Here is a 23,608-nt window from a genome sequence, read left to right on the forward strand (position 1 = left end):
CAACAAAAATTTAAAAAATTTTAATTGATAAATAGTATTATAGGAAATATTAAAGGCACACCACCACCACCATCGCCACTCCTATCGCTGTCACTGAAATATCCACAATTGTATCTGGTAACTATTTTTTTTTTTTTTTTTACTTTTTTACCTACTAAGCACTTTAATAGATAAGACAATTGGCTAAAAAATTTTTTAAAGTTTTTACATACTTAAAGCGATGATTAAATTTGAAACACTCGATTAATGTTTGAATAAAATCATTCTATTCCACCACACTTCTACAGCTTCTCCGTCGTTTAAGAAAGTACAATACAATTAGTGATGAATTAAATCAATTAATCATGCAAGGTAAACAGTGGAAAAACAAACAAAAAAGACCACAGAAGAGGTTCTTTCAATTTGTTGCCTAATATCACCCTAACACACACTCACATCACGCACAAATTCAACAAAATGTATTCGATGCATAGTCATTATCAATATTCACCATCCCCTACCATTTTTTTTTAAAAAAGACCAATAATTGGCAATTATTCAAGCAAGAAGCTTCTCTCATTTACCATGAAACGCGTACCTGTTTTGAGTGATTGATTGAACCTGCCATATTCTATCACTTCATATATTCATTAACAGATTAATATTTGTTTGTTATAATAATTAATGTATGTATTCAATCAAAACTTTTTTAGAATGACAAACCACGTGTGCATCCATTCTTTCGGTTTCTTTACATTCTTAAATTACCCGACAGTTCATGCTTCACCCTGTTCTCAATTATATGCACGCTTGTGAGTCATTTCTCAAATGATGTTTATCATATTTGCAAGAACTAATCAATTTAGGTTGATCTAGTGATTAGTGTATTAGTCTGTTTAAGTAAGTTCGAATCTTATGCAACAATCTGTTAACCAGCCATAAAATACTTCTTGGCCTACTAGAGGATATCGCGAGAACTAAAAATAAAATCCCAAGAACTATTATGTATGAAATATAGATTAATACTAAAAAATTCAATAAAACATCAACAGCGGGGATAGCTCAGTTGGGAGAGCGTCAGACTGAAGATCTGAAGGTCGCGTGTTCGATCCACGCTCACCGCATTAGTTGTTATAGGCTTTTTTTCTCTACTAAACCTTTCAAGAAGGAAACAAGAGAGGGTGCAGCAACGTATGATTGAATTGCTGGATTGTTTGTAAAGCCTAACGTAGCTCTCAAGAAATGAACCAGCTGGCTGGCAAAAGAAGACAAGCTACCTCTTCAATCTATAATAAATCAAAATTCATCCTGTCAAAATCATATACATAGTGTGATCTTATATGATTACGTGAGTTTATATGGAGGGGTCGCAATTCAAATCCAATCTTAGCGTGTGTGTATATATAAGTAGAATAATTATTTTTCACATGACGTTAATTAAGATTATCTATAAAAGTAAATTAATTATACTTATTTATATTACATAAAATAATAAACAAGTGGCACAAAATAAATAATAAGAAATTAAATATCAATAAATCATATAAATGGATTATTATCCTTTTTTTGTTGTATATACGAGATAGCAATGTTACTTTTTTTTTTTTGGTGATTTGACAGCAATGTTACTTGGTCAATAAATATTATTATTTTGAGTTCGTATTAAATAAACAATAATTTATATCACATTTATAAAGATTTGTACATAAAAAATATATATTTTATATTTATATTTTTTATAATTTACAGCATAAATTAACACAAGTTGCATTCATATTTATTAAAATTTATATACATAAATTAATATAATTTAATTTGTGCAGGCTAAATAGTAAATACTGGCTAAAATTATTAAAAACTGCTAGCTTCAGAATTTTCTGTTAGGAAATTAAGTTCAACGATTTAGTTATTAACTAATTAGTTAGTATTGCAAAGTTAATTACCAATAATATTTATTATTTTTTATTAAATTAACTTATTTATTTATAATTTACATACTAAATTAAATTTAAAAATATTATTATATATTAAGTTTAACAAATTTTTTTAAAAAATAAAAGAAGAAAAGTTCATTTATATTTTTTTTAAATAAATATAATATGACAATGAGACAAATAATATATACATTTATATATAATTTAAAAAAATATTTATGGCCTTATGGGGTACCTTCTACCTGGGTCCGTCCATGTCCGATGATAATTTTGGGTGGAAACAAAAAATGAAAAGAAACATTAGAATGGGGATATGGTTCAGCATGTGATGTGATAGTGCTCACACCGAATAAGACAAGGTCCACTTGTCCAAAATGCATGTTAGTGGTTGTGAGAAAAATATACAAAAGAAGAAGATATTAACTATGATTCAAAATGCTTTCTGGATCTGAACTGGTTTAACTTTTGCTTTTGGAAAAAGAAAGTTATTTTAGATTTGTGATCAAGAATTAGAGTCATGTTTTACATATGTACATGCATGACACAAGGCAAAAAAAACTAAAAGCCATTTTGGATGGCTTTTTATTGATATATGCATGGAAAAGTTTTTATTTTTCATAGTACGCATAGATGAAAATTTCTCTCAAATTACGCATGGTCAATTAGTAATTTTTTCTCACAAAATAAAAATAGACACTATTTTATGCAGGGTAGCTACGAAATGGGTGCTGACATCTAGGGGTGCACGCAGGACGGATCGGATATGGCCAAAATTTCGATTCGATCCGTGTTAAAATCATTAGATCGGATCGGATCGGATCTAATATCCGCAGTTTTTTAGGTTGGATCCGATCCTATCCGTCGGATCGGATATCAGATATATCCGTAAAACACAAAAATATTTTTAAAAGCTTATTTTTATTAAAAAATATCAATAAAATTTATTTTTTCTATTCTTTTAAATATGCTTACTCTTAAAATAATATTAAACATACTTTTTTTAAATAATATAACATATATGATAATTATTAGTTGAAATAAAATATAAAAAGAATATTTAGTTATTTATTTCTTTATTTTTGCGGATACGCGGATATGCAGATAGCAACACAAAATCCGCAATCCAATCCGATTAGTGTGCAGATCCGATCCGATCCGATCTGATCCGAAAGCCTTGCAGATCGGATCCATATTCGCAATTTTCAGATTGAATTCGGATAAACACCGCGGATATGCGGATCGGATCCGATCCATGAACACTCCTACTGGCATCTGACATACGACCATGCCAAGCTCACCTACTACGAAATGGAGCACTTCAAGACTGAACACACGAAGTGATATAGAATAGTGGATATATCATGGATTTTTGAATATCTATAGAATAGTGGATATGTCATGGATTTTTGAATATCTGAGAACATGCAACCTATTTATTAATTAACTACAATCATTAAAAAATAGAAAAATATCATTTATGTTCAGTAATTTTTTAATTAAAATTAGTTTTACAATAAAATGAATTAATTCAATATGATAAACCATTAACAACTCCTTTAATGTTATATTTGATTGATTGATCAAGGATCCTATCGAATGGTGATGGTAATGGTAATGGTAATGAGGAATTGAGGACGTTGAACCATCTAAAATTTGGCTCATTTAAAAAACTATTGTGTAGGACAAGCCCCACGTACCACACATTAATTGTTCAGATTGACGCAACGTGAACTGCACAACAACAAAATAAATGACAGAGTTTAGTATCTATTATAATTTAGTATTCATTAATTGTCGCAACAATTAATAAATACTAAATAAGGCAAGTTATGGCTAGTTTTAGTTACCAAACATTTTCGTATAATTTATAAGTGTCACTGACACTTGACTGATAAATGTTATTTTTTTAAAAGAAAGTCTTTTGTTGTTTGAATAAAAATCTCAACATAAATGTTAATCCTTGTTATTCATATATTTTTATCATTGTAATCATTGTCTTCAAAATTCAAACTCTATATATGGGCTTCTAAAATTTCAGCTAAATCATAACATCCAATCTTCATATTCTTTTTTTTCTCAATTTTAATTTTTTTCTCTATGCTAGTTACACTTCTAGTCTTTTATAATAAAATTGTATAATATAATAATATAAATTTGTATTATATAGTATTTTTTATTATCTTTAAAAATTTGATTCAAAATAATAAAATTATATAATATAAAATTGTACTATTTAGTATTTTTTTCATTATCATTGATGATTTGATTTTAAATAATAAAGTTCTATAATGTAATAAAATTATATATGATGAGTTTAGAAAATTCTAATTTAATTTGATGATGATCAAACATTATTAAAACAATAAATTACAAAATTATTAATTTGATATATGTTAATTTAAATAATTTTGCTATGCAGATTTTTGTTTTGGACTGAAAAAAAAAAGAAATATACAGCAAACCCAAATTTGATTAAAAATTATCAGCATTGATATAAAATTATTTTGATCCTTGTGGCCAAATATTTTATTATGAAATTGGGCCAAAAAACCAAATTAAAAACCCAACAAAGAGGCTAGTCCAAAACCAAAGGAGACGGGGCACAATGCATTTCTTTAACTTAATAAAACCTATTCCTTTAATTATGCTGCATGCTTCCAACGGATCTCATTCTTACTATGTGGTAAAATTCATATTTTATCAAGTGAAATTAATGCAGACATTTGAAATAGGAAAGAGAAAAAGGGATTGATTAGATAGCACTAAGTGCTACACGCTACCTAAAGCAAAGGGAGTGGAAAAATTAATTTATTCTTATTCTCTCTTTGTTGCATTGATTATGGTTCATAACATCTCTTTCTTCTCTCTCACTTCTCTTTTTCATTCGGCCATATCAACACAGGAAAAGCATGGAAGCTATGGCTAGATACCGAAAAGAAGAAGAAGCAAGTTACAAGACCATTGTAATGATGACAAGAAAAAGAAAATAAAAAGTATGTTGTGGCTGAGATCTTTACCAAGAAAGGTAAGATTTGGTGAGGTAACCTCAAGCTCTCCATACCAAAAATGGAAGAGAAGATTTTAGTCAGAGGAAGAAGATCCTTGGAGAGATGGCTTGTTTCTGATTCTGCTCAACCACCACAGGAGGTAGCTATAGTGGCTACGTGATGGAAGAGGCAAAGGATGGAGCAGATGAAGCTGTCATCATCATGAAGCATCAAGGACTAGGAGTCCATCTTGGAGTGCAAGGCAAATTGGAAGGCTCGGATTGATGATTATTGGTGACCAATGAAGAACCAGAGGTAATTGCATGTTGGTTATGGCATTCGGTTACTTCTCTTCTCTATCTCTGGCCGAACCGATTTGCATGAAGAAGAAGAAGATTAGCTTGGTTCTTTTGGTTTCAACCGTGGAGGCTTCTCCCTCTATACATAGGGAGAACAACCAGGACTTGAAGTAAGGAGTGAGAGTGCAAGGCACAAAGTTCTCCGAGCTACCTAAACTAACATATATTCTTCTCATTCAATGTATTCTGTTTTGTATTTTTCTATTTAATTTTGTCTGTCTTGAGTCTCATGAAAAAGACAAACAGTGAGGTTTGTAATAAAGAGCCATAGAGCGAAAAAAGGCAGAGAGTGCAAAATTAAAAGAAAAAAGTCATAGATGTCCTTAGAGTTCCTTTGTACATTTGTGTTGTGTTTCATGATTCTGTGAGAATTCTCTTACAAGTTGGGTTAGCACTTAGCAGCTGAAAGCTTGGCAGTGACCAAGTCAAGTTTAGTTTTGGGTTTAGATTCTGGACTTATCCCAGATAGGAAGGGTAGTTCCTAGGGAGAATTGGTGTTTGTAATCAAAGATGATTATAGTAAAATTTCATCATTGTTGTGATGGAGACTAGATGTAGGCTGCACTGCACTTAGCAGATGAACCAGATATATCTGGGTGTAATTTTCTCTCTCTTTTACTCCATTTCTGTTTTTGCTGCACAGAAGATAAAATCGAAAAATATCTCGTACCGGATCACGAGATAAAAAGAAAAAGTCTCATGACTGGATACAAGACAAAAATAAAAAAGTCTCCAGAAGTTGATCCAAATACCAACAAGTGTTATTAAGTAAAAAAGGGGGCTAAGATTCAACTCATCTTCTCTTAATCACTGAAATAATCAATATAATATAATTTCAGTCGTAGAATGGCCAACTTGTGTGTGCCACCAGTGAGTTAGCCACTTCGTATGTGTTAGTCTTAAAGTGCTCTATTTCGTGACCGATGAACTTGGTATGGCGTATGTTAGATGGCAGCACCCATTTCGTGGCCACCTTACATAAAATGGTTCTTATTTATATTTCGTAGGTGAGGATTACAAATTGGTAATGCACAATTTGAGATGAGTTTTCATCCATGTGTATTATAAAAATAAAGAATTTTCCATACTTATATCAATAAAAAAGCCCATTTTGGATAACTGTTCATTATTAGTAAATGGTTGTTGCAACTTATAATAATTTCTCTACTTTATTTAGTTTGATCTTTTAAAAAAATTGCTTTACAAAGTTCAGCTGCACTACATCACACTAAGTGATGCGTGTGTCAATTTGAGATTAACTTGAAACATGAATAGAAAATTTCATGAAATCATTTTTGTGTGGATTAATACTGATTTAATTTGTTACTCAATAAGAATTAATTCCAACTTAATTACCCGATGAATTATAAATTCTAAAATCTTATTTATCATTCATTTTTAACTTGTAATCGATCACCATTATTGATTTAATGTCCAAACAATCATAACATTAATGATCTGATATTCATTAGTTTCGTAATATATATCGATATAAAGTATTTTTTATTTCTTAATTAAAAAGAACTCTCTTATGTTTTTATATTCTTATTCTATATTTTATATTCATAAAATTATTATATTTTTTAAATGTTTATTGGCTTGAGTATTAGATTATCTTTTGCGAGAAATAAAAAAATTATTATAGAGGGACAAAATTTTAGATAAATTTTTAAATTATCTATTTTAAATTATACTTTTTCATTACATAAAAATAATTTACACATAACATGTAATTACTGAATTGGCTTTATTCATACATAAAGAAAAAAAATCTTATAATTTTCTTTTATAATTTTATTTTTGATATGATAATTATTATAAAAAGGAGACATAACAATATTAATAATACATTATAAAATTATAAAATATCAATAATTTATAATATATTTAGTTAAGAAGTTATCACATATCTTATTAATTAAAATTAGTTCTTTCAAAAGATTTAAAAAATCTAAAACCAAATCATAAACTATTAACTATTTAAAAGACACAATATCCATATATAAAATACAAGATAAAAATATCAAAATAAAACTATTACCGAAATAAATTAGGATGAAAAAGTAAGGTAATTTTTTTTCTTTTAAGAATATAAATTTAGAAAAAAAAACTTATGAGTATTTTTTTATAAAAAAAATATTTAAAATATACTATGTGATTATCAAAGTATAATTATGTAAATCATTATTAATATTTATATAATAATAATATCTAAATATTAAATATGTTAATATTAAAAGAAAAAATGATTTTTTTTTAAAATAGGTATAAAGATAGATATGTAAAAACTAATTTAAAAAAGATAAAGACTTGAATGTATAATATTAAATTGGTTAAATAAAAAATATTAATGAGCTAAATAATAATAATTGACAAATAAACTCATTATAAAGTAAAAAAAATACATATAAAACTATTAAATTATATATTATTATTTCTTTAAGCATATATCTCGTATATAAATATAATTTCTTAAAATTTTAGGAAGTCGAGATCACTATTCGCCCTCTCTACCTTGATCCTTATTTGCAGTGACATACCACATTTTTTAGGTTCTACTCTAAATACAATTGTTGAAGAGTTTTCAACAAAAAAAAAACTTTTAAATCAAATTATGAGATAGATCGAAATCACTGCTTTACTTCTCCTACATGCTCTACAAAAAAAAAATTTTGAACAACAAACACATTCTCAATCAATTATACGTCAAAGAAATGTCGTCAACCCCAGACCAAGTAACATTTTTCTGCACTCACATGCTTTTAATTAGTTACCCACACAAAACCAACTTTAATTTGCATGGAAGATAGATTTATATATATATATATATATATATATATATATATATATATATATATATGCGCAAATTTTATAATAAGAAATTATATATTGTCAAAATGTTACTATACTACGGACTAAATATATATTTAATTTGTGCACATATATCTGTTTCCTTCATTTTTCTTTTAATTTGTTGTCGCAAAATGAATTGATTCTTTCTTTTAATTATTTAGTTTTTGTTTTCTTCTGATGGTTTTGATCAAAGTATCTTACATTGATGTAAAATTAATTAATCTCATAATTAAATTGATCTATTGTGATAGATATTTTTGTACTTAAATGTTCTAATTAATGTTTAGTTACTTTTTGCATACTGCAATAAGTTTGGTGCTGCTGAGAATATGATTCTTCATTTTATTTATATGGTTTTTTGATGGAAAGTTAACATATAATTTTAACAAAAAAATTAATTATTACCCTTAAAAAATACATTATTTCTTTCTAAAATCTTTTCATTGTCCAAACACACTTACCCTTTTCCCCCAACAACTTCAAAGAATATATTCATGCGTGCCATATATAAGATTCGTTTTTACCAATAATCTTAACTGAGACGCAAGATTAATATATATAATTTTGGGATTTCCACGAAGAATACAAGTTAGTTGAGTATAGTAGTGTGTTTGATTCCATTTTATTATTTCTTGAATACCCCCATAGTGTAATGTTACTCCCGTGGCCGTGAGTACTATGATGGACCCCACAAGATCTATGTCTACTAATTGAGCAGAGGATTTAATATATAGCATATCACATTATCAAATTAATTAGAGTAATCACCCAATCCTGTTTTTATCTATTTTTATGAAGGACAAAATGATTTTTATCGAAAAAAAAGATATTTTGATTCTCAATCTTTTTATTTTGGGATAATATGATTCTTTTATTTAAAAACTATTTAAATAATAATAAAAATTAATTTTGTAGGAGTTTTATTTGTATTTTGTGAGGGGTTTTAAACTTTCACAAACTATTAATAAGTTTGTTTTTGAAAAATTCCTTCACTAATGGTGGTTAAGTGAAGAAAAACTATCAATGAAAAAGATGCCACAAAAAAAAAGTAATTGCAGTACAAATATCTTTTAAAAGAAAAAAATAATATCGAATAAGAAATGAAAAAAGAAAACTTTAATGTTAATAATATTGATATTGGTGATGATGACCGTAGAAGAGATAATGATGATGATAAAGTAATAAAAATAATAGAAGTAGGAGTAATAATAATGAGGATGAAGAAGGTAGTAGTAGTAATGGTAATAGTTGGTTATATTATTAAAAATAATTTTGTGGAGGTTTAAAACCCTCCACAAAATACAAATAAAACCCCAAAAAATCAATTTTTATTATTATTTAAATAGTTTTTTAAATAGAGGGATCATATTGTCCCAAAATAAAAAAATTGAGGGTCAAAGTGTTTCTTTTTTTTTTACAAAAATCGCTTTATCTTTCGTAAAAATGGACGAGGATCGGGTGTGCTTTACTGGATTATGAGAACCGGGAGGGGTTAACAAGGATGTGGTGTCAGGCCTTTCAGAAATCGGACCGTGCGACAATGGTTTCCCAAAACCGAGGGTCCGATTTGGTGCCTAGAAAACGGATGGTCCGTTTTGTTGCATGGTGGCCACGCGTCGAGCAGTTGTAGCTCCCCAAAGAGGTTGCCCCATAGACGAAAGTGATGGATGCATTAAGGAGTCTCACCCACCATCCGAGTTATTTCATTCAGCTATCATTTTGAACCTCAAAACTCCATAGTTGTGCTTTCTTCCTCTGCTGCTGGTGGGTTTGCATGGTGAAGAAGAAAACAAAATGCCAAAAAAAAATAAATCTAAAGATGTTGATCGCTCTGAACTTCATATAATACACTATCTTAGTCATTCTGAATATGTAAGTTTATTTTAATTTTTTTTTAAAAATTTTATTATTATAAATATTATTGTTAAAATTTAATTATTGTTATTATTGTTAAGATCTGAACTTAGAATTAAGCATAGAATGGTTAGGACTATTTCTAATAATTTTCTTTAAATTTTTCATGATTTTCGGATATAAAAAAATTATTGTTAGTATGTTCATTATTATTATTGTTAGTGTGTTGATGGTATGAACATTGTAGGACGGGGCTATGTTGCAGTTTAAAAAAAATGCAATAGTATACTCTTTTATCGCTTTAATAACAGCTTTCCTGGAACTGAATTCCATCCCAACGGCAAATTCACCATCTGCGACAAGAGGAATTCCTGCCACCACGACAACCATAAAACCAATTTTAGAAACACAGATATTTAAACATTCGAAAATTAAGCTACAACATTTTTCATTGCATCAATTATGATCAAAACCTCCAAAATAATTGTATTTAACTAATTTACTAAATAAATACTAATTTATATTCAACTAACCGGCTAACACATACTAAATTTAATTTAACTAATTTGCTACTTTACCATTATATACTATTAAATACTAATTTATATTAACATAATTGACAAATTCACTAATAAATATTAGTAAATACCAATTTATATTTACTTAATTCACAAAATTACCTCATAAGTACTAACAGATATTTAATAAATTAACTTCATAACGAATAAATTTTAATTTATACTCAACTAATACAATAACTCCCAACTAAATTTCCTATCTTAAAATTAAATACACAAACTGGTGAACAAAATTAAATACTTGGTCCAACTAACTATCAACATATATTAATAAATAATTTCAATCCTTCTTATGAGTTTGGAGAATTACGTACCTGAACTGATATAATCTGGGAACTCCGGAACATGCATGGCTTCCAATTCTAAAACTCGCATGAATGATGGCTCCTCAAACGGCACATTGTTTGCCAGTGCAGTTGCCACGTCAGACACATCTGGAGCTATAGCTCCCTCACCTGCAACCCCATCTCCATTTGGACCAACAAATTCATAGTTGCTTTCGAACTCCTCTTCACTGTCACTATTGTAATCTTCCCGTAAAATATTCTGGTCGGCCTCAGATTGCTCAAACTCAACATACAGCTCGATGAACAAGAGTTGACTCCGATTTTCAATATACATGGAAAACATTTCTTGCATGCTCGCTTCGTCCGTTACGTATTTCGTTTGAAACTGGACAAATCCACCAAACACTTGTATAGGATATCTATACAGAATACAAAATATTCTTCTTGCCCTCTGAGAATTAATCTGTTCACAGATCACACCTTTGAGCTCTTCAAATGAGATTGTGAAAGGAATCACAACATCTAATGGATTTTCACAAACAAATCTGACTCCTTCAGATGTTTGTAACAAAATCTGACCAAAATAATACACCTTTAATAATACTCTGTCACTCATTTCTCTCAATCACATTAACAAACTCATAAACTTTGGTTTTGGCTTTTTAACTATCATGCGAAACTAGTAAAGGATACAGGAACTAAGAACCAGACTAAAGAGACGTTGAAGAAGAAGAAGAAGAGAATGCGAGTTGTTCTTAGGGTCAGATCCGGTTTCACCAACTTTTATTTAAAGCCCGAACGAAATCGGACCATGCGATTACGTGTTTTGCATTCAAAAAATTAATAAAAAAAACATATCGGACCCTCCGATTTCTTAAGCCAACAAAAAAAAAAAATTTTCCCTCCATCAACTCAGACCCTACGATTTACTTCATCTGGATTCACACCATCTCTTCCTTCACAAATCGGACCTACCGATTTGCTGTGCCAAAATTGAAATTCATACAACTCGGACGGTCCAAATTGTTGGGCCCAAAATTAATGAAAAAGCTGCCCCACATCCTTGTATTGCACCCCAATGCCTCCATATCCGGAGAAAGCACACACAAAACCACGGTATCAAAAAAATTGACCCACTAGACTAAAAGTTATTATTAGTTTGCACTTTGAATTTTAAGTAAAAACTCAAACTAATCCTTAAACTATTTTTGAGTGACTACTTTAGTCTTTTATTTTTTTTTTATTAACTGTTAATTTCTAAACTTTGATGGTTTGAAGTAGGGATGAAAATGTATCTTTTTTACAAATTTAAGAAACAATTAATACTATTTTTTATTACTTAAAAAATAATTTAAATATTATGATTAATAAAAATATTAGTGTATATATATGCTATTGTATGCTATATATTATCCTATATTATATTATGAAAAATATTATACAAATCTAAAGAAAGACAACCACCCCCAGAAAAAAAAAAGAGAGGTTCAGAGAACGACGGACATAGTTTCAGTTGACACACAAATTATCATGAACTAAGAATATTCTCATGAATACGACATATTACATAAATATAAATTGTGTAAGATAGAAATCATGTGAACTGAGTAAATTAATGACTGATATATAAACGATAGAGTAAGTTTTGCACGAGCACAATTGGACAAACCTAAGAGTGATTTTTTATTTTTGTTTTTTAAACATACTAATTCACAAAGAAGTATGTGATGAGATCCACAAAAGATGAGTCAAGTCTCATTTTTTTATTGTGATTTGTATCCTTAAATTTGATGCGTTAAGTTTGTATATGTATTAAAATATTTCTATGATATATTATCATTTTAATTTAAATTTTGTCAAACTAACTTTATGAATATATATATATATCTAGACACCTTTATGGACTAATAAACATAACCTTTCCTATTGAAACATTACTACTAATCTACTATGTCAAATTTAAATTAAAAATAACGCTTAATTAGAATGACAAACTAGATATCTACGTATCTAGTAACCGGGAAATAAAAATAAAAATGATGACAACGATTTGTTACTTTTTTATTTCAATTTAAATTTTCATATACTATATATATACACAAGGCAGTAGTCAACTTTATCTGTCCGTTTCTAAAATCTAAAGCCAAATAAAGATTTACTAAATTTATTTACTTATTACTTGTCATGAAACATTGAAACATTTACTAAATCGGTAGATCCTTCGATGTCTGGGTAACTGTTTGTGCCTGTTTTTTTTTTTTTTTTTTTAAAAAAAACCCACAGCCACTGGACAGTTAAACGTATAGGTAATTAATGTTGTTAAACGGGTTTCATTTTTGCTTAATATGATGTTCCGATCCATTGATATATAATATATTTGCTTGATTTGTTTCATTTAAGGAAATCCAACAATGTCTGGGCAGTGGCCAGTGCGGACAGTACCTGGAATTTTTATTTTCTTGATACGATTCTTTTACCACTTCCCAAAATATCCATATATACAACTCTTTTATTCATTAAATAAAATTCATAATAGATACAATTAACTTAAAGAACTCTACTAATTAATATAGAATCATGACAGATCCTAATCTAAAGATCAATGAACATTTAGGGTTACTATTCCGAGAATTACCTGAAACGTTGATTTGGATTCAAACGTGAGATTCAGATTTTTTTGTGTGGTAACGTCTGACTTGATATGCTGAGATGTCGTTTGTCCAAGTTTCTCATGAGGAAGTGAGGGGTCGTACTTGCAAAACACTCTGATGCTTAAGTCAATAAGGATCTTGGCAGATTTAGGTGTATTGGGACTTAAGTATGGTTAAGTACTGTTTTCGTCCCTAAGGTCTGAGGCAGAAATTAAAATCGTCCCCAATCTTTTTTCGTTATTAAAATCATTCTCAATATTACAAAACGTTATAAAATCGTCGTTTTCTACTTTAATTTTATTTTTTTTACTAAATTACACTTAATAAATAATTAAAAATAATATTAAAAAATTAAAACAAAACCCGCCCCCATCCCATTCCCGTAACCCCACACCCCCACCCCTCAATGGAATCGAATCTCCAATACAGAGGTAAATCAATCACAATGCACAGGGGTTAATCTAAGAAATATTCACGAAAATTAAGCTCATATGGTCAATCTATCTAAGAACATGATCATTCCATCACTTGCAAATTAGGAAACCAGAATTCAATTGAAAAAAAAAAGATCTGCTATCAAAACCAGCAAGATCCAAACACCAAGTCGCTGGCTTTTCCAACTTTTCCCAAAATAAATCAACAAAATTTTAGATTAAACAATAATTCAATAATCATTAATTACAATTTCAGTTTTTAGATCCAAAAACAGCAAAATAAGAAATTAAAAAAATTAAAAAATCACAGAAGAAGAAGCATAAACTCAAGCAGAAGCAAAAGTTTAAGCAGAAGCAGAAGAAGAACAAGCAGAAGAAGAAGCAGAAGACAAAGAGGCAGAAGAAGAAGTAGAGGCGATCATAGAAGAAGAAGCAGCGCCGGCAAAGTCCCCCTCCCGGACTCCGACACTCTCCACCGCATATTCGCCACCGTTAACCTCCTCAAATCCCACTCCCTCTCCGACTGACATCTCCCGCATCGCCACTGCTGCCCCATCCTTCTTCTTCCCCTCCTCTGCCGCCTTCTCCCCCAATAACATATCCTCCGTGTTCCACTTTCACAATCGTTTGTCTTTTGCCTTTTTTTTTGTTTTAGGTAGTGATAAGGGGTGGGGTGAGGTGGGGTGGGGTGATTTTTTTAATATTTTTTATTTTTATTTAAAGGGTAAAATTGTCCAAAAAATTCTGTTTATGAACATAAGGATGATTTTATAATGTTTTGTAACGTTAAGGATGATTTTAATAACAAAAAAGGTCGGGGACGAATTTAATTTTCACCACAGACCTTAGGGACGAAAACAGTACTTAACCCGACTTAAGTATAACTAAAGGTGTCAGTATTGTTGAGTTAAAAAATTAACTAAATTAATTAATGATGAAAAATATTACTTTATTGGACAAATTAACTAATTAGTTTTGATTATTTTGGTTGAAGTGATGCAGGCCAAAAATTCAATATTCAGCTGCAGCCCACTATGAAACAAATTAATTATGCTGATAGGATGACAATACAAACAAAGCCCAAAAGGAAACAAAGCTGAGAAATCAAAACGGGCCAAATGAATTGATCCAATCCAAACCCGATAGCAAGCAACTCCCTCCCATTTGCTTTCACCAAAAGCAACGTTCACTTTTTTTCTCTTGATCAGAAATCACAGAAGTGAGAGAGTGCTTAATTCCTAAGCTATTCACAGAAGAAGAAAGAAAGAGAAGGTTAGGCAAGAAAGGTTGAGGTCAAATAAGCAAAATCAAACCAAATCTAACTAAGGCAAAGGTCAAAGGTAACATATTTTCTATTGCATGCATATTACTTTCTTCTCCTCTTTTCAATTCTCTGCCAGTCTAAAACGGGATACATGGGAAAGATGATCTCTGTTTTTCACTGCTGTGCATCTACGGTCATAAGTGTGTCTTGGAGACCAAGTTGTGTTTCAATGGCCATGATCTAAGTTTACCATTGAAAATGTTTATTTCTGCTGTCTTGTGGCTTTCGATCAACTAGAGAAGGTCAGAACAAAAGTTTCTAATTTGAGGATTAACTGGAAAAGGTGATGTGGTGATTTAGTAAAGCACACAGCTCAAGAAGTTGATTTAGGGAGAGTAACTCAGCTACATGCAAGGAGATACAAAAGAAGAGTTTTGATCATTCAGAAGCTAAGGAGAAAAGAACCAGAGTTAAGGTTTCATAGAGAGCTTCCTGAGAGGGTTCAACGTTTTGGACAGTGCTATCTAGAGAAAGAAGCATTCCGCCAAGATGAAGAACTTGATTAGTGTTTGCTCAACCCGGTTCAACACATTGCATCAGAGGCTGTTGAAGCATCAATCTCCTTCATGTTTTACAGATTGTAATTTACTTTTCAATGTTTATATTTCTGTAATTTCTTGAGGTAAAAGGCTAATTGAGAGAGTCAGTGAAAAGCCTAAGAGTGGAAAGAGGCAGAGAGATATACATGAGTGAAAAGTCTAGAGTTATTTCAGATTTCTTTAGGTTGAATCTGTGTCTTGTATCTTGTACCAATGAGGTACCCCTTTCTTAGTTGGGTTAGCACTAAGAGTGAAGAGTTAGGTATTAGTATAACCAAGTCAAGTTAGATTAGAACTTAAGTGTGAAAGGATTGTGTCAATCCTGTGAAATTGGTGTACGTAATACTTTAACTATAGTGGAAATTTTACCACTGTTGTGGTGGAGACTGAACGTAGGTTGCATTGCACAAGGCAACCGAACCAGGATACATGATGGTGTCAGCTTCTCTCTTCCTTGCTCTGTTATGCTTTCTGATATTCATGAGTCAAAATGAAATTGTCTCATAAATTTTTCGCTGCCAAGTTCAAACAGGTTCAGATTGCAAGTTTATTTTAAAAGTGTTATTTTATTAAAGTAAAAGATTGTCATAGATTCAACTCCCCCTTCTCTAAGCCTGCTACAACCTTCAACTGCTTTTATAGGTGATGAGCCAATAACTACCGTTGGAGTAGTTCCATTTCTGGTGGTGGATAACCGTCCCTTTATCTTAGGGTTGTTGAGATCTCTCTTCTAGAAGTGGGTGAGAGATATTAGGAGTAAGTTATAACCCCTTGGGGAGTGAAGGGGTTATCATGCAGCACTTCATTCCGACCTGTGCAGAAGTCAGTTATGAACAGCTGCATTTTGGGCTTTCTCTATCTTCGGGCTTGGCTCATGTTTTGGGCCGGGTATGAACAATGTCCTTACTTGAGTCCGATCTTTTTGTTTAAGTCGGATTCAAGTATGAATGAAGTCGGCTCTTTTCAGGTCGGTTTATGCATTTAAGTCGAAAAACCGACGTGATTTTAGAATGTCAACCGTTGCGTCTATTGGTTTTCCTTTTGGACACGTAAGATGCATTTACGTTTGTAACCTTGCACGTCATTTAATGAGGAATTTTTATATTTTTCTCCCTGGGTCTTTTAAATACTCCTCCCCTTTTCTCTTCCTTCCTTTTCATCTCTCTGTTCCTTCTGTAAAACTCGCGCCTTTTCGTTCTTTCCAACCCTTTCCTTTTCCTTCAAACCTCCCTTACACTAGGATCTTGCTCTTTCTCTGAAGAGCCTTGAAGAACGTGAGGCATTTGAAGAAACTTGCTTGCTGCTCCTACCATGCTGTTGACCTTCTTCAACTTCTTCGAAAAAAGGTTAATTTTCTTTTTTGTTTATGCAGTATTTTTGCTGTTTTTGGTTTCCTCAAAGGTTAGCCATTCTTGTGTTTTTTTAGTATTTTTGTGTGATGTTTCTTTGTCACCTTGAAGGATCTTTGTTTGAACGTAGATTTTTTTATGGTAAGTCTCTATTTATTGATGAAGCTATTTCTGTTTCAACTTTTTTTGTTGATTAGTTTATTATTTTTGTTATTATGATACTGTCATGGTCTTCTTCGTGTAGGAAGATGCTTGTAAATGATATTTGTTGTGACTGCTTTCAACACATTGTCATGCATTTTCTAAAAATACTTTCCTGTGTTTGTCGAATGTTATAATCTGTGAAAAGGAGTTTCTTTAATTTACAATTGGTAGTGATGCCTTAGCTTCTTTTTTCATAATCTAGGTATATATTTCTAAATGTCTCACTCAACTGTTTCAAAAATATTTTCAAGGGTTCTTGATGATATGTTGAAATAGGTAGACTCTTCGATTCTTTGTGTGATTCCTATGGTAGATAGCGTTTTTGTAGACGAGTTTCGCAAACACCATTGGATTTGTAGTTCTAGGGATGATGATGTAAAGTATGAGTTAGTTGCCCCTGACCCTGAAAACCGAGTTTGTTTTGGCCGAGTTGCTGTTCGGAGTCGTATTTTATTTTCATGTATGATTGTCTTTTTACCCGCCTTGAGGTAGTATTTTTTTTATTTTGAAACTGAAGTTTTATCTTACTGTAAAGTTTCTCCTTCCGAGCTACACCCAAATTTTTGGGGGTTTATGAAGATTTATCAACTCATAAATCGCGAACTCGACTTTCCGATTTCTTTGAAAAATCTTTCTCTATTTGTTTTATCTTACAAAACTCTTAGTGCAGCCTCAAATAAGCAACAGTGAATATCCTTTTGGGCTATTCAAAGTCAGAATTTTTTTTAAAGTCCGTGCTGCTGAAGGTCACCATCCATTCTTTCTGAGTGAAAATAATGAGCCCCGTTTTCAGTTGTACTGGGTAAAGGCAGCCCCTGTTGAGAAATATAATCTGACAGACTTGGACAAAGTCGAGGAGGCTGTAGTCGAGTTATTCTGAGAGGTTTTGGGACAGTCTCCAAACATTGACACTAAAAAATTCCTTCTCAAAACTCTGAGTTATGTCTATACCGAATTAGGTAGTCTTTACTACTATTTCATAGATAACTATTCGTTTTTCCGATTTGTTTGTTGATGTCTCTTATTCATTTTTGCAAAAAATAAAAAGTGGTTCCAAAGCTTACCAGAAGGTTCAAGAAGCCAAGAGGAACGCTCGAACTCGAGTTGCTTAGTTGCAGGAGAGCGGCAAGTCAGATACCCCTTCTCCAACTAAGTCCAATTCGAGTACCTCTTCTCAATGCAAGTTGGCAAACCCTCTTATTCCTCCTCCTCATTCTTTAGTTCTTACACCTCGAGTTCCTCCCTTCTTTATTGATATGAATGATACTTCTATCAAAAACCACCTCCAGGTCTTAATCCGAGAGAGAATTTAAACTGCTGAGGTATGCTCCACTTTGCTGAAAGAGTTGGAGAGGATTGCTTTAAATGCTACTCAGCATTTTTTAGAGGTCCTTTGAGTTGAGGTAGCCACTCTTCGAGAGGAAAAAAAAGGGGTTGGAGGAGGAGAAAGTAAGTTTGAAAATTGAGTCTTTTAAAGCCCGTAATCCAAAAAGATAATGAAATACTTTTATTTTTAATTATCAAAATTATAAATTTAGGTATAGAAAATAAAATTAATTTTAATATATAAGGGAATGTTTTTTTAAGTTAAAAAAATCATAATTACTAAAATAAATAAAAAGAGTATACGTAAAGAAATATAAAAGATGACACTTAGAAGTGAAAATTTAAAATTTTAAAAATTTAAATTCAAATAAAAAATATCTTTAATTTGTTGAGAGTTGAAACCATATTACGACTCAAAACATACATACATACACAAAAGGAGTCAAAGTGTATTCAATGTTTTAACAACTCTCTCTCTCTCCTGGTTTCCCTGGCACTATTAAAAAAAGCAAATACCACATTCCTTCCTTCTTTTCTCTTCAATTTCCATGCCAAAATAACTATAATAAAACATTTTAAAAAACTCTTATATTCAACAAAATCTCCAAATTCTTTTTCAAATAACAAAAACCAGAGATAATGTCCTTCCTTTCATGCTTCCACCTCTCAAAAACTTCCGACGACTGTCCGCCGCATCCACCGCTGCGGCCGCAACACTTCTTGACAACACAAACCAGCTACACATACCAAACCGCCGCCGGCACCGTCACCGTGACATGGTCTCAGTCCATCTTCGGCCGGTCCCTCCAGCTCCATCTCCACAACCACCACCCTTTCAACCCTCCCACCTTCAACCTCCGCATCAACGCTTTCCCTTTCTCCTTCCGCAACAAGAAGCGCGGGCACAAATCTCTCTCTCACAACATAAGAATCTTCTGGAACCTCTCCAAAGCCAGGTTCGGTAACCGTCCGGAGCCTGAGTCTAATTACCTCCTTGCCCTCACGCTAGACGACTCCATCGCACTCCTCGTCGGAGATGTACCGCTCAAAGATGCATGCGCCACGTGCAAGGCACGTGATCCCAAGAACCGCCAGGTACTCGTCACCAGGAAAGAGTACGTCGACGTCCACGCCAACGGTGTCTCCAACAGAATCTACTCCACGTCAGCAACGATCGCAGGAAGAACGAGAGAGTTGGAGGTTGAATATCACGGCGGCGGCGGCGACGATAGCGAAAACTCGAGGCTTCTGTTTAGTTTCGACGGTGAGGAGCTACGATAGACAAATCCAAATCCTACTTTTCAAATTTATTTACCACTAATTTTGTATGTATTTTAATACTGTATTCGTAATTGTACAGGAGAGAAGGTTTTGGAAGTGAAGAGGTTGAGGTGGAAGTTTCGGGGGAATGAGAGAGTGGAAATTGGTGAAGGTGGTCACGTGCAAATCACGTGGGACGTTCATAACTGGCTATTCAAAAAGGAGGAATACCAACACTACTACAACAACTATAACAACTCCTACAATAATAAGAATAACAATCTGGGTAAAAGTGACGATGGTCACGCCGTGTTTATGTTCAAGTTCGAGGAGGACGAGGATTTTGGGGAGACTTATTGGAACGATTCGGAATGCGGAAAAACTGGCAAGAGTTTATTATTGTCATCGTCGTCGTTTTCGATGTCGTCTTCGCTGGGATCATTCGGCGGAAGCTCCTCCGTGATGGAGTGGTCCAATCTTGAAGAGAGCGAGTTGATTGGTCCCGTTGGATTAACTCTTCTTGTTCATGCTTGGAGAATTGGAATTTGATCGCCGTTACTTTCTGTATGTTTCAATCATCTCCTTCTTTCTTCTTGCATTTCATTGAGCAAATTACTTATTGGATTTTCTTTAATTCTATTACTGTTTACTAACACAAGTTTAGAGATGGTTAGGATATAGATTTTTACGTTGACCCATTTGTTATACAGAGATCATGTATTATTTTATATTGATCTTATGTACTTTTCTTTTTTTAGTTCAGCATATGTAAATTGTAATTTTTCTTTTGCACAAATTAGTAAAATTTTACGTGAAATGAATTGCTGAGGAAAATTAATCAAATTATGCGTGTCGTTATTTTTTTAATGTTTGACCGTGTGTGTTTTAAGTGTTTGATAAAATGAGTGAATGAGAGCATATTAATTAGAATCAGAGTTTAATTGTTTTCATTTGATAATCAATTAAGTTTGTTTGTAATTTTGCACAAGAATAAATCGTTACTAATTACAGCAAAATTGGTTGAATAGTCTAACTAATATTCAATTGTTAAGTCCAATTCATTCAATTGTTAATATTAGTTAACATCACAAGATATTGATGCTGTCATTTTCAACAAAAGTAAAAAAGGAAAAAAATAATAGAAAATAAAAACGTATTTGCTAATTTTCAAACAGTGATTTTGATGATCAACACTCACTTGGTCAATTAGTAAGCAAGTTCGTCTTTAAAATTGTAAAAAATCGAAAAAAAAAATAAAAATAAAAACTCATCTTGAAAGAGACAATATGTGAATTTGTCAAATTCTTGATGAAGAAGAAAAAGTTCTAGTGACATGTGGAAGGTTGAGAAAACACAAATTAAGACCTTGCTTGATATCTTGATGACTAATGCAAAAAGTTCATTGGTTTTAGTAGTGATATATCAAATTTGAGTTCTGAAAATAGAAAATTTTAGGAGATATAATTGCAATTTTTTAAACCGAATTAATTAAATTATCATATAATAAGAGGTGAATTTTTTTTCTTTTGACAATCTTGATTAGGTTGGAAGGATGAGGGAACACAATTAAAGTGTGTGCTTGATTGGCTACAGAGAAAATTTGATGTGGCCAAAGGAGCAACATGCAATTCACAGTTGCTTTGCCTAACGAGCCGGTTGTTTGTAGGTTGTACTATACCAGTGGGCTTAATTTGGTCCACATAATATTTTTTTTTTTTGAGATAATGTTTCCATGGTCAATGTTGTGATCAACGTAGAAGAAAAGAAATAAATAGCTCAGCTTCCAGAGATATTTATTTGGGCTGACTGAAACATTTAATTTTTAGTCAATGAAATGAAGTAACGAACATAATCTATATATTTCTTGTCACTTTGCTACATCGTCAGAAATTAGAATAAGGGTGCATTTTTTATTTTATAACCTTTTTTCCACTGTTTCTTTTTTTTTTTTTAATGTTGAAAGCTGATTTTAATTAGAATTTTTTTTCACTTTTTAACAAAATAGAAAATTGATTTATTTAATATTCTGATTATTTTGTAAGATTATGCTAATTTGTAATAAATGTGATTTGTTTAGTAGAATTAACTACTAATTTCCTTAAAACAAGTATGTATTTTGTACTGAAATTTTATAAAAAAAAACTTTTAAAAATTTTCTAATATTTAATTTATTTTAATTTTTCAACTAATATTTTAAATATGTTTTAATTATATCGTTGGAGTTAACGTCATTAACGAAAACGCTGATATAATAATCCTAAGTATAAAATGATCACATTACTTATTGTCAAGATCTAGGGATATATCTGAAATAATTATTAAATATTAAAATTATTTTTATTTTTTTAATTTTTAAAACTATTTTGATTACATAAATAGTAATCACCTTGTGTTAGCAAATTTATAATGGTGCCAAGCATTTTATTATTATTATTATTATTATTATTATTATTATTTGTTACATAGAATTCTTTAATGCGATCGGATGTAATTTTGGAGGGAGCTGTATGTACTATCTGATCTGTATGTACATCATTTATAACATGAAGAGACATGTACCATCATCATCATTAAATAATTTGACTAATTTAACTGATTTAATTAAAATTTTATCTAATAATTTTCAGTTATTAACTTCAAATGAAGTTGATTTCGTCTGAATTTTCACCCGATTAAAAATTTTTCTTACAAAATGTTGAAGTTAATTGAAACAAAATTATTGGAACAAATAAGTCTGATCTCATATCATATGTGATTGTAAAGGAAAAAGGGGTGGCCAAGTTTTTTTAGTTTGTTTTCGTACTGTTGTCTTAGAGTAGTATTGTGAGGAACTGATTAGAATCATTACTAGATATTTATTTTGAAGAGTGGATGGACTAAGGTCATCAGGTCAATGATTGTTTAAGAGAAAAGTCTATATGGATAGGGAACTTTTCATAGTGTATTATTTTCGCTCTTCTCCTAATTATTTCCTTCTTTTATATATTGAATGTATACTTATTTTGAACCAAATAAAATTTAGAAAACAATCTCACTTAATTTAAGATTGGATGTCGTACTAGATGTTTTATAAAATCTTTTATTCATGTTCGTTTTTAAAAAAAACCTTATGCTATTAAGGATTAAATTCTAAATTTTTTAAATATAAATTTCTAAAATTATATTATAAAATTATTCATCCAAAAACTTAAATTAATAAAAAAAATAATATTAATAATTATATCTCTAAGTACTCACCTTCTAAACTTTCCGATTCTAGCGAAGCAACATTAAAAAAATGATCACAAGTGCATGCAAATCTTAAGAGATCAAATCCACAAAAAAAAAAATCTTAATTGCTCTAAGAATTAATTGACCGAAACAAAATTCAACTAGAAGAATATCTAATTGTCATAAAATTATTATTTTTTTCAAGAATTTAAATAAATATAAAAAGACATAAAAATAGTTATATTTCTAACACGACTCTTAAATAATAGTCTTTTTTATTTGAAGTTAATTTGTTTAAATTTTTTACATAGACTTCTTTTTTATTTTTATGCACTTTTTTTTCTTTTGAGAATAACAATGATTAAATTTTAAACCTTTTACTCATAAAAATTTTGATATTATATCATAAAATTACATTTTTTAAAAATTTAAACTAATAAAAAAAGTTATATAAAAATTGTATCTCTATTGAAAATTAAC

The 23,608-nt window shown here is 30.9% G+C and overlaps 1 protein-coding gene and 1 non-coding gene across 3 annotated transcripts; both read left to right on the forward strand.

Moving 5' to 3' along the window:
• Positions 1-1,030: 1,030 nt before the first annotated feature.
• Positions 1,031-1,103, forward strand: TRNAF-GAA (transfer RNA phenylalanine (anticodon GAA)). Its single transcript has one exon. It is a non-coding gene; the product is annotated as a tRNA-Phe (tRNA).
• A 17,971-nt stretch (positions 1,104-19,074) lies between these two features.
• LOC112697542 (uncharacterized) lies at positions 19,075-21,788 on the forward strand. Of its 2 annotated transcripts, XM_072221469.1 has the most exons (3): positions 19,075-19,922; positions 20,019-20,482; positions 21,462-21,788. In XM_072221469.1, exons 1-2 carry the CDS (start codon positions 19,298-19,300, stop codon positions 20,465-20,467), a joined length of 1,074 nt encoding a protein of 357 aa, XP_072077570.1. In that variant the 5' UTR covers positions 19,075-19,297; the 3' UTR covers positions 20,468-20,482; positions 21,462-21,788. The 2 variants fall into 2 exon arrangements, with proteins under 2 accessions (XP_072077570.1, XP_025606556.1); XM_025750771.3 differs by lacking the exon at positions 21,462-21,788 and having other exon boundaries at positions 20,019-20,761.
• The last annotated feature ends 1,820 nt before the right edge of the window (positions 21,789-23,608 follow it).

The sequence above is a fragment of the Arachis hypogaea genome, chromosome 16 (assembly GCF_003086295.3).
Source record: "Arachis hypogaea cultivar Tifrunner chromosome 16, arahy.Tifrunner.gnm2.J5K5, whole genome shotgun sequence".
NCBI classification, from domain to species: Eukaryota; Viridiplantae; Streptophyta; class Magnoliopsida; order Fabales; family Fabaceae; genus Arachis; species Arachis hypogaea.

What these genes read in the sequence shown, in the direction of transcription:
- LOC112697542 (XM_072221469.1), top strand. Translation starts at nt 19,298, where the DNA reads ATGTCCTTCCTTTCATGCTTCCACCTCTCAAAAACTTCCGACGACTGT. An exon ending in GCTTCTGTTTAGTTTCGACG is followed by an intron (nt 19,923 to 20,018) that starts GTGAGGAGCTAC and finishes GTAATTGTACAG; the next exon opens with GAGAGAAGGTTTTGGAAGTG.